General features: G+C 46.8%; 1 protein-coding gene across 1 annotated transcript; it reads right to left on the bottom strand.

Annotated features, from left to right (window-relative positions):
- Positions 1-859: 859 nt before the first annotated feature.
- Positions 860-9256, bottom strand: KCNA1 (potassium voltage-gated channel subfamily A member 1). Its single transcript, XM_036094746.2, has 2 exons — positions 8641-9256; positions 860-8275 (listed from the first exon to the last, which is right to left on the bottom strand). Exon 2 carries the CDS (start codon positions 7769-7771, stop codon positions 6284-6286), a length of 1488 nt encoding a protein of 495 aa, XP_035950639.1. The 5' UTR covers positions 7772-8275; positions 8641-9256; the 3' UTR covers positions 860-6283.
- Positions 9257-12388: the final 3132 nt, after the last annotated feature.

Here is a 12388-nt window from a genome sequence, read left to right as displayed (position 1 = left end):
CAGAAAAATCATGGGAAGCCTACCTCGCCTCATGATCTACTTTCAGTAGCAACGTCTGCAACAAAAGTAAGATTCATCTCCAAATCTTACAATTTGAACGCATCACAATGCAATGCAATTCTGTGCCACCCCATACATTTGTCATATAACAGACACTTGTCATAAAGCATGTAACCCTGTTTGGTCTGATATAAAAAGCTTGCATAAAATAAGATACTCAAAGTGAAGAAAAGAGAACCTCTAAAGCTCAGGAAGAATCAAAAGGAAAGGCACCAATAAGTCACTCAAAAAAAATAGGAAAAAAGAAATGTTAACCACATGTAGAACTATGTGGAAAAAGTCTATGTAAAGAACAACTAGGAATTACTTTATTTTTTCACATCAAAATCGCTTCTAACACCATATTGTAACTATCAAGTTAGTTGATGCCAGACCACAGCACTGTTACACACACACACACACACACGCACGCACACTATCCTTTCTAAGAGGCTTAAACTGTGAATGAAAAATACAGTTTCAAATCAAAAACAATTTAAGTGAATATAATCAATTACTTTACTCCCTGGGGCCTCATTTCTTTTTGTCCTTTTCAAAGCTTGATTCCCTGCTGCTTTCATAGGCCAAATTCCAAAGGCCTCTCCTGGGGATCCTACCTGAGACCAAACTGTGAATTTATTATCAAAATTCAACCCCAATGCATTTCCTTGCACAGAAGAAATAGTGCATGGGTTTCACAGAAAACCAGGTTGCTTCATGATTTTCAGATTCATCATGTTATTTAAAGAGATCCCACGGGAAAAACCTCCCTAAAGACCAGTTAAACAAGAGACAAATAACCAGTCAAGATATTCCTTGATAAGATCCTTAAAAATTATCTTTAATTGATGCCAAATATGAACAGATCATAAAGTGACAGAAGCAAGTAAAATTGCATAGATGAAAACTATGCGCTTCAGTTAGGTTCTCAATTCATAACATTCAATGTCCTCTACCTGACATATTAAACAGTTAGGGCAGGGGAAATGCACAGCAGGTGAAAATGAGACACATCCTTAACTCAAGGTGTAAGCAACTGGCAAACTCAAGAAATAAAGTAGAGCTTTTTCAGCTTCAATGGTTTGTTGTCCTGATGGTGCACTTTAAATTAATACTACTCAATTTTTAGTTATTAACCTTGGTAATGCCGTATCTTTAATGTTAGAGGTATGTCATATAGAGTCCATGTTGTTGGCTTACGTTTGGGAGCTTAAACAGCTCCCAGACAGTGCACTGAAGAGAAGAAAGGTGTTTCTGCAGGTTTCAGAGAGGAGACAACTTTTGACCTGGAATATTTTGCAAGGGTTCCTTTGTGTTTCGTTTTCTTTTCTTTCCTCACACCATTTCTTCTTCTTCTCTGATTATGGTAAAACTCTTCTATACTCTGTGAAGTCTCATGTCATAAAAAGTAAACTCCTAGTTAGCTCCTACATAAAAATCACTGGGACTAGGGCGAATCTCCTTAAAGCTAATAGTCCTGAGGTCAGTAGGGCCTCACCCCTTACATACACATTGGACTTCCCAAGAAAGCCCATGGTCATTTTGCCTGAGCAAAGAGACTGGCATTTGATCCCAAGATTTCTGAGACTTACACCTATACCCTGAATGAGTTCGCACAGTGACCCAAGGTAATGCAACAGTTTTGGTTAACAACTCAGCTCCTGCCTACTTCTTTACAAAAATGATAAGTAATGTACATTCTTCTGAGGTTTACCTGAGTCATGCTGAACATGTTCACATATACCCTGAAATTCCGTGATATAAATACGAGTATTAATACACTGAACGGTGGATGAGAGGCCACCTCCTGAGATTGCAATTCAACTTGGGTTGTGTCTGGTTTAAAATTTTTCATTTATTTGTCTTCTTGAAATGAACAAAAACATCAAAAGACTTCACTTTTTCTTGACAAAACGGGAAGGTAAAATGGCTGTTTGGCAGTTTATATTCTTTCTAACAATTCTATACTATGGATGGTTACCACCCACCAATTCTCACCTCTCCCAGGAATGAGTTGTCCCTGGAAGAAAATGGGGAACTGCCTTCTGCCGATGTGCTCTTTCTCCTTTTTGTTCAAGGCAACCTACCAAACAAGGAATTCAATTGTAAAATTGTTAAAAAGCATGTGTTTTGAGGTCTCCTATACTAAATGGGAGGGTTAAGAACCTATTTTTACTGACTCTTCAGATGTTAACTAATTTGAAAAACCTGTAACTCTATACAACATAAAGAAGGCCCTTTACAGACTAAACCAAATTTCCACTTAAAGAAATCTGCTCACTTACCATTGACATGTTTGTCTCTTTGTTTTTTAATTCTCAAGTGAGTCAAGATTATGATGTCACCTGTGCTTTGGTTCCACCACAGTGGACTCTAAACCTGTTGTACAATTTCATTTTAGAGAAATGACTGTCCATCAGAAACATTCCAGAAGAACATGCCATTGGTTCATTTGATTTTGTTAGGCTCACTCACTAACACACTCCCAATGAACTGCTTTAACTGATAATCAGTACTCACTTCTCAAGGGGGGAGCGACGGAAGGCTGTGCACAGATGGGGAAGGGTTGATGCAAAAACAAAAAGCTTTCCTGGCTACAACCTGTCTTCTCTAAATCTGAGGACAGAGGGAATTAATGTCTTTGGTCTCTCGAATTCAGATTACTTGAGGTGAGTTAACCACTTCAGAGATGCTGGGATGGCTAATAGCCCAGGTAGAATCCAACCCTTCCACTTGCCACCCTATTGAACTAGGGCCCCAAAACACTGGAAGAGCTGAGCTATGGCTATTAGCATGTCAGAAGTCTCTCCTTCTGGAGAAAACAAGTATTCAGGACATGAACCATTAAAGCTCAAGACCGAGGAAGGGGATTCAAAGGTAAAAAGCCCACTAAAATAAATAGAAGTAAACCAAAAGATAGTCATTCCTTAATAGGCAGTTTTGTTAAGTGCACCTTCAGGTCTACAAAAACATTTCAGCACATTACAGTGCAAGGGGTAAGAGCTTTGTCAAACTTCGCATGCCTATGCTACACAGATAATCCCTGTACTCCATTCTTACTGACTGGATTGCAATGAGCTACAGATGGATAAGCAGCATTCATTTCCCCCCTACCACCCAAATTCATAACAACTCATCCCATATCCCAGGCTGACAGGCTCATGCATGCAGCACTTTTTCCTGTAACACATGCAGAAGAACCCCAGTCCAGCGAATTTTTGAGAGGTATACCAGGTAGCCAAAGCCAGTCTTAATCAGTCTTGGTCCCATTTTCTCATCCTCTGACCCACCCATCCCATAGTACTGAGTGGATTATTGCTGTTGACGGAGTGCAGCGTTTCAAGTTCTGTGTGTCCTAGACCTCAAAGTCTAAATAAAAGATCAAGATATCCCCAGAAATTTGGGGGAGGTTGGCTTTTTTTCCCAACTGGAGACTTTTAAGCAGGTAGGAGAGGAATAGCCAGGATGAGTCAAAGTTCAAAAGAGAAGGAAACATCACAGGGGAGGGTTTAATGCCCTGTGGTCAGATGCTGTGCAATTCTTGGCCCCTTGTCTTCCATGACGTTACATCAGTCTTACAGATTCACAAAAGCCGCACAGGAAAATAAAATATCCATGTTCTTTCTCTCAACTGAGTCAGCCAGCCTGGGTATTACTTTAGCTTCTTGGTTTATTGCCTCACTGCTAGTTCTAGGATAAGGTGGGGGAAGGGATGGAAGTAACAGGGAAGATTTCCAAAAGAAGCAGGGCAGGAATGTAAGGTGGACAGCAGCAGACAGCCACATGCTAAGTGCAGAATGAAGATTCCCCACCTTGGTGTCCTTAAAAAGGCTGTGAGTGCCTCTCCATTGGTGGACAGCTGCTGGGCCCCAGAGGCCTGTGTTATGTGGCTCTTTTTCAGCTAGATTCGGGGTCCCCACCATTCTCTGGGCTGAGTGCCTGGGGCAGCAGAAGTTAGATGCTCAGCCTGTGAAGTGACTGCCAGGTGGGAAGATCATAGGAGCATCATAGAAAATATCTGAAGGGAGTGGGCCAGGAGGGAAGGCCCAGGAAAGGTTATTATGAATTCAGTTCCCACATCCACACTGATGCCTGAAAAGATCAGACAATCAGAGATTTGCAGAGTGCTGTTGCTAACAGAGGAGAAATAAGGAGCTTTGCAAGGAACACTACACTGGACCTGAGGAAGCCTTGCATGTCCAGAGTGGCCCTTGACAGGAAACAAATTCCTAAAACTTTATATTGGCTTCTGGTGGAGGAGAGGGAAAAAACAAGTTCCTGATTCATGTCCAGTTCGAAGATGGGTCTCAGGTCCCAGTTTACATCCCAGATCAGGCTGCCAAAGGGACCAAGTCCAGTGGATGGCCAGAGAGACAGCAGCCTCCTGGCTCTCTCTTCTCCTGGGTTTAGGATGGTATGGTCTTCTCACAGTGGTGAAGTGAGACAGGGAGGGTGGAAAAAGCAAAAGCAAAATATCTGTGCCTCAACCCTTCCTCCCTTTTGTTACATAACATCTCAGCTGTATTAATGGAGGCACTTTCTGCAGTTCACTGTGGGTACAGGATAAAGGCACTAAGCAACTATTAAATCAATTGGTTGAGTTTCTTCAGGGAGCCTCAGGGGGAGGGCTGAAGTCTCTACAGACTTCAAATCATGACTGCAAAAAGAAATCAGCTCTGCTTTGGATGCATACAAGAGATAAACATGTTCATTTACATCCTAAGAATGCACCAAAAAACATGCAGTATTGCACCTTTTTTGTTTGTTTGTTTGTTTTGCTTGTGTTTATTTTCAGCTAGAAAGAATACTTGTTCTTAGGTGTTGCTATATATACCTTGATGACTTATTTAGTTTTCCACATAGCTTCCCTTTAAGGGATGTGCAAATTGGTCCTCTCTCTGCCTACACCTGCACATAAACCTGACATTTCCCTGAGCAAAGGCAGGAAAATCAACTGAGTGCCCCCCACCCCCCACCCCCCATTATTTCTTTTGGGTCTTCATCCCACAAACTTGTAATTTTTATTATTTTAATTTTTTTTACTGAAATCATGCATTAATTAATTCAAGGTACACCTTAATCAAATAGGCCATAATGCTGAATAAGAGAACATGCTTTGAGCTCCAAAAAGTTATTGTTCCCATCTGACTAACATATGCACTTAAATACAGTACTTTATTTACTAATAAAATAGTTAATAAATGAAGGAGTGCACTTTCGGTGAATGCAAATGAAAAAGGATCTATTTTTAGAAGAGTTGATTCCAACGTAAGCTTATCCCCTATTGTCTGAGTTAACGTTCTTGGCATGCGATTATAAAATAAATATGATCAGATTCAAACATGCTTACATTTAGTTCCATTTGTGCTCTCTTGCAATAAGGAGGCTAAAGTTTTACATCCAGTTCTGGAGGCCAGGGGTCAGAGTGCAGGACTGGTGCGAAAAGACCTGTGTTTGGCTCACCTGCAGTTGAGAAACTTAGCAGCACTGCAGATGAATCAATTAATGTAATTCAGTTATCTTTTTCTTAGAGAATAGTTTGGATTAGAAGGGGAATGGGGCAGAGGGAAAAATCCCTAGAGACCAGGACCAGTATCAGATTTATAAGGTGCTTTATGAACCAGTCTTAAGTAATTTTGCACATGTGTGTGTGTGCATGTGTTTTCACCTTGTCATATACAGTTTGGTTGATCAAAATAAAAACAACATTTGTTCATTGCCCATTTTGGCTGGTATATAATGTTACATATAATACATCAGATGCACTGTCTTAAATGTGCTGTGCAGTTTGCAAAAGTTTTATAATGGAGTCCCATGCAAATTTAAATTTTATATTTCTAAGTGATCATCTGGTTTTTAGTTAAAAGAAAAAAATTAAAGAAGCCAAAGGATTAAAAATGTCTCAGTATGGGGAAGCATATGAGTCTTAGTTTACCTAGACTAGCTCATGGACTGAATTGTTTTAAACCAGTTTTAGAAAATACACTTTCTTTTCCCACTTTTTAATAAAACGAAAATAGTTTCTTTTTTCCTGAATTTTGAAAGCTTCTGGTTCGCCATCCCCAAAATCTGCAATGCAACAATGCATTGACAGTTAAATAGAGTATTCAGAGACTATTTAGTAAAGTATCTACAAACAGTGACCTGAGTCACTAGGTTTTTTGTTTGTTTGTTTGTTTGTTTTTAAGTCTTTCAAGCTGCTAAGTGTGGCTTTTTTTGTTTGCTTGCTTGGCTTTTTAAACATCTAAACATCGGTCAGTAGCTTGCTCTTATTAATGCAGTTTTGGTTAGCTGTGGTACAATTGCCAGTTCTGATATTGGCCTGTCTATAATGGGCTATGCTATTATTCATATCCTCTTCAATCTCCATGTATTCAGATTTGCTGATAGTAGAGGAACTGCGCCGACTGAGGTCACTGTCAGAGGCTAAATTAGGGGAACTAACATGGAGCAACTGAGCCTGCTCTTCCCCCTCAGTTTCTCGGTGGTAGAAATAGTTGAAATTGGACACAATGACAGGTACGGGCAGGGCAATTGTCAGCACACCAGCGATGGCACACAAGGAGCCCACGATCTTGCCTCCAATTGTCACAGGGTACATGTCACCGTATCCTACAGTGGTCATGGACACCACCGCCCACCAGAAAGCATCGGGGATACTGGAGAAGTGCGACTCAGCTTCTTCCGCCTCGGCAAAGTACACTGCACTAGAAAACAGTATTACCCCAATGAAGAGGAAAAAGATGAGCAGCCCTAGCTCTCTCATACTAGCTTTGAGGGTCTGGCCCAGGATCTGGAGGCCTTTAGAGTGGCGGGAGAGTTTGAAGATTCTAAAAACCCTTACCAACCGGATGACCCTGAGGATGGCCAGCGAAGTGGCCTGCTCGCCCTTCTGGTTTCCCTCCTGCTCGGCTATCTCGGTGCCTAGGGTGATGAAATAGGGGATGATAGCCACAATGTCGATGAAGTTCATGATGTTTTTGAAGAAGTCTGTCTTGCTGGGGCAGGCAAAGAAGCGCACCACCAGCTCAAAGGAGAACCAGATGATGCACAGGGTTTCCACGATGAAGAAGGGGTCCGTGAAGATGTTGGAATTGTAGATAACCGTGGTGTTGTCGATGCGGTGCACGGTGCCTGTGAAGTCCTTGTCATCCTTCAGCTCAGGTAGAGTCTCCAGGCAAAAGATGACAATGGAGATGAGGATGACCATGACAGAGACGATGGCGATGACCCGGGCGGGCCCCGAGCTCTCAGGGTACTCGAAGAGCAGCCACACCTGGCGCTGGTACTCCTTCTCGGGCAGGGGGCGCTCCTCCTCCTTGATGAAGCCCTCGTCCTCCCGGAACTTCTCCATGGCCTCCTCGCCCAGCTCATAAAATTTGATCTCCTCAGAGAACATGTCCAGGGGCACGTTGACCGGTCTCCGCAGGCGGCCCCCGGACTGGTAGTAGTAGAGGATGGCGTCGAAGCTGGGCCGATTGCGGTCGAAGAAGTACTCGTTCCTCAGGGGGTCAAAGTAGCGCATGCGTTTCTTAGGGTTGCCCAGCAGCGTGTTAGGGAACTGCGCCAGGGTCTTGAGTTGCGTTTCGAAGCGCAGCCCGGAGATGTTGATCACCACGCGCTCGCAGCACTCGTGGTCGTCGTGTTCTGCCGGCCGGGGGTAGCTGCCATCCTGGGGGTGGCCCGGGGCGGCCGAAGCCTCGTCCACGTTCTCTCCAGACATCACCGTCATGGTGGAAGAAGGGCGCAGGGGTGAGAGACCAGGAGAGGGCCGGAGGTGGGAAGCAGCGGGAGTGCAGGGGTGGGGGGGACCCAAGCGCCCCCCCCACCGGAGTGCTCAGCTCCCCCACGCTCAGGGGGAGGGGCTTCAAAGCCAGCAGGTGGAGAGATCTGTGACTTCGCTTTTCCTTACCTTCCCCTCCACCCTGCCTTTTACTCCGTTTGGAATCCCCCTCGCCTGCGGCCCTGGGTGCAGCTTTTTGCCGAGGGGGAGGGGATTGGTATTTCTTCCTGCTTGGAGGTGCCTTAACGCAGTGACGTTCTAGCGGACCGGGCCATGACTTCGGGGGTCACCCTGGCCTCCCCTCCCTTCCGTGAGCCCTCCTAGGACCGGGTGCAGAGCCAGCTCAGCAGATCCCCTCGCCTGCCACCCCCTCTGCTTCTCCTCGGCTCTCCACCCCTCCTACCCCTCTTCGCCTGCCGCCTTCTAAGCTCCCACCAGGGCGATCGATGGACGCTGCAGAGAAATAGAAAGTGATACGGGGGTAGAAGATCAGAAGCATTCAGATGGGACGGACCTACAGACACCGAAGAGCACAGAGCTCTAGCTTTTTTAGAAAGCACTGGACTTTTGCTAGGGTTAGCACATACACACAGACAGACACACGCAGACACCCGGAAATCCAAGTTTGGGCTCTTCCATCCCACTTTCCCCAATGCCCAACAACCGATCTGTTTACAACTTCGTTAAACTAAAGATCGGGAAAGCGCCGAGAGACGCTGGGGGAGTTCCAGGTCCCGGGCAGCATCCCCTCACCCTCGGCTTCCCGCACCCGAGCCCCTACCCCCGCTTCTGCAGCCCCGGACTGGGGAGCCCCCTACCTGGCCGGCCGGCTTGGCGCAGGGGCGGTGCTGAGTCGGCGGAGAGCCCGAGTCGGAATGCGGCAGGTCGCCCTTGCAGAACCCGGGCGGGAGCGGCGGCCCGAGCAGCGGCAGCATCCGAGAAGCGCCGGGGCAAAGTCGCCGCCCTCGCCCCCTCGTCCTACGCCCCTTCAGTGGGACAATCGATTGAGTGAGCCGCCACGGCGGAAATGTCCGTTCCCTTCCCCCATTCTCACCGGTTGCCAGCAACCTAGAGACGCCGTCCTCTTGCTGATGCAGGGAGTTCCGGAGGATGAGGGGCGGAAAAGCAAAATGCCACCCTCTCCCGAGGCTCGGAAGCAAATGACGATAAACAGCACTCTCGCCCCCTCCTAACACTATGGGAGCCCTTGATTCGATCCCGAAGGAGGGGGGCGAGCAAGAGCCTGGATCTACATGGCTCTCGGATCTCCTCCGCTTCCCGCACCCCAGCGTGGACCTCGGCGAGGCTACGCTGCGCGCCAGGAGCCGTCAGGAGCTCCGAGTGGGGCAGGGTGCGTGCGGCGGCGGGTCCGCTCGGTCCATTTCTGGGCGCTGCAAGATCAGCAGAAACCTGAGAAAGCGCCTGGAATGCGGAGCAGCGATTGGCCCACTCGGGCGTGGGTTGGGGAGGGCGGGGGAGGGCAGGAGCGAGGAGGTAGATGGAAAATATGAGGGGGTGGCTTGGCAGAGGGGGGTTGTCATTCAGTTCCCACCCTTGCCAGCACAGCTTTTTCCTTCTCCTGCCAGAAAAGCCGACCACCAATCTACTTCCCTTATGGTGCACAGCCCCGCACACGCACGCTCCCTGGCCACGACCTTCCCCGGGAATTGCACATTGGAAATGGTCAGGTCCGACGCAATGCAGGCGGCGGTGTTCCTGGCAAAACTCCTCAGATGGGTTTGCGTTTGTGCAGTCCCAGGATAATCGGCTTCTGCCGCCATGCTCTGCGTGCCATCCTGCCCCTCCCGCAGGGGTCTCTCTGCAGGGGTGACCCAGCTTGACTCCGCTGGACTGGGAGAGATGCGCACTTTGGGGAGAGCTCTGCAGTTGAGGATCACCTGGGTTTATCTACGTAGTGTTACTGCGAGGCAGTGGTGCTAGGTCTGTCCCTCCTTGACCTAGGATGGGAGTTGAAGTTTTCTTACGATCAGATTATTTTGAAATACGGAGAATGCGATTTGTGGGCAACCAAAGGCTTCGTGGGTTTGTGGGGTTGTCTGCCAACTTGGTGCTAATTGGGACGAATCTGAGAAGTAAGTCGCCTGCCCACCTCCCACCCACGTCCCTCCTCCCGCAGCCCCTTTTGTCGGCCTAGTGCCTCCACAAAGCCACTTGCAAGGCTTGCAACTTCTTCGGGAAAGGGTCCGCACAGAGGCGCAGGGGAGCATGAGCCGGAGGCGTGCGCGGTGCACTCGGAGTGCGGCTACATCTGCTCCCGCAGAGGCGCTGCGCCTCGGCGTCCGCAGCGCGCCAGGAGGCAGCCAGCAGCTCTGGTACTTCGACTGCCACGGAGTCTCCAAGGAGGATGCAAGAGCCCGGAGTCGCCGCTGATTGGTTCCCTTGCTGCATTGGGACCACCCTTCCCACCACCGCGGATCGCGTTGCTTCCCGCCTACACCAGCCACCACTTTCATCAAAGCCAATGATTGTATCCTCCCCACTCTATTTTGGCTAGTGGATGGATATCAGGGACCTGTGCGGGGTTGCCCAGGCAGTGCAATGATCCTGGGTACGGAACTAGTTAAATCCCTCCTCCAGATTCAGAATCCAGCATTCCTTTCAGAAAAAGAAAAGTACTTGTTCCCTCCACTCCTCCGGATCCATACCCCGACTTTTCTTTACGAACAATGAGTTCTCCTAAACTCCTCCGTCCCATATTAAACGCTGCCCTTTCCCTTCCACACACAATATTCCTGTATCCTACAAACTCCACGGTTCCCTGCCTTTCTGCACTACTGCTTTATTACAGGAAGGAAAGAGGGAGAGAAGGAAGGAAGGAAAGAAGGAAGGAAGGAAGGAAGGAAGGAAGGAAGGAAGGAAGGAAGGAGCTGTGCACTGAAATACTGTCAAGTCCCCAGTTTCTGCTGTTGCTGCTGCTGCTGTTACACCCCCATGGGAAATAACCCTATTAGACCTGATGAGCACTTTCTGACCCTGTCCCAGCAATACTGGGCTTCCTTATCCTGCTTTTGCACCTCCCTCTGCCTGTAGCACCCTTCCTCCTATTAAATGCCTCTAAGACTGTCATTTCGGTAGCATCATGTGGATTGCACTTGCCCCAGTTCAGCATTTAGAGATTGTCTTAACTAAAAGAGATCTGCAGACTGCATGGGATCCCAGGTTCCTAAATTCAGGGTTTTATTAGGAGGTATAATAAAATCCAGAGGTTTACACCATTCCTAGCAGGTGTGTTTAGAGCAGGACTGGATTTCCAAGGAATTGGAAGAACGTTATTGAGCTAGGAACTCATCATTCTTTTCTCTTTTTTAGGGGGGAGGTGCAGAGGGAGAGGGAGAGAATCTTAAGCAGACTCCAGAGCCCAAGAGGGACTCAATTTCACAACCCTGAGATCATGACCTGAGCCAAAATCAAAAGTCAGCTCCTTAACTGAGTTAGCCACCCAGGTGCCCCAGAACTCATCATTCTTGCTGCAAGCCCACAGTTGGTAGGGGTCTGAAGATATGTATTCACTCAAATATTTTCTCAGTCCCAGCTTTGTGTCAGTCATATTTCAGCACTGCAGACATAGTAATAACTATGACATGTGAGGTCCCAGAACTCATGGAGCTCACATTCTGGTGGGAGAGACAGACAATAAAAAAATAAACCACACATTATAACAGTAGGTAAAGAAAATTAAGAAAAGGGGAACTGGAGTGACAAATATAGATCTGCATGGATAAGAAGGACCTTTGCAGAAGTAACATTTGAACAAAGAAATTCAAGAAGAGAGAGAACAGGGAATAAGAAAAACAGAAACGTAGATGTAAGAGCAAATGCAAAGATCCCAAGGCAAAGACAAGCTTAGTATATTTGGGAAACAAATGAGCACCAGTGTGGTTAGAAAGAAGTAACCAAAGAAGGGTGTTGTAGAAGGTAGGTCAGAAAAGTAGGCAGGGACCAAATCATGTAGAGCCTCTTAGGCTACTGTATGAATATTTAATTTAGTAATATAATATGTTCCATGTAGTAATATAATATGATTTGCCATTTTTAAAGATTATTCTGGCTACTGGGAACAAGGCATGAGATTGGAGGTTATTAAGTAGCACAGGCAACGATGGCTTAAACAAGAAAGGTACTGGTAGGCTTGTGAGAAGTGGTTAGAATAGAATTACATTTTGAAAATAGAGGTGGAAGGATTTGGGATGTGGGGGAAAGAAACATTTCAAGAACCTCTCCTAGGTTTGTAGCCTTAGTAACTAGGTGGATGGTGATGTCATTTACTGGAGGAGTGGATAGGACAACTTCTCTACACAAAGTCTTGGACCTTGTGTGTCTTGGTTATCACTGTATTGGACAGCTGAGACCACTCCTCAGATGCTTTCCACTTTTCCATTCTTCTTGCCCTGTGGCCATTTGCCCTGCCTCAGCTGCTGCTAGAACAGCCAACTGTGCATGGGCAGAAGAGTTCTGCATCCTGAGGTTGACCACACTGCAATGATTTGGGTTTCTCAAGACTGGAAGAAGGTCCAGGTGAACAACACAGCCATTTGAAGGCATTAA

This window comes from Halichoerus grypus, chromosome 6 (genome assembly GCF_964656455.1).
Source record: "Halichoerus grypus chromosome 6, mHalGry1.hap1.1, whole genome shotgun sequence".
Classification (NCBI taxonomy): Eukaryota; Metazoa; Chordata; class Mammalia; order Carnivora; family Phocidae; genus Halichoerus; species Halichoerus grypus.
This window is presented reverse-complemented; position numbering and strand designations above follow the sequence as displayed.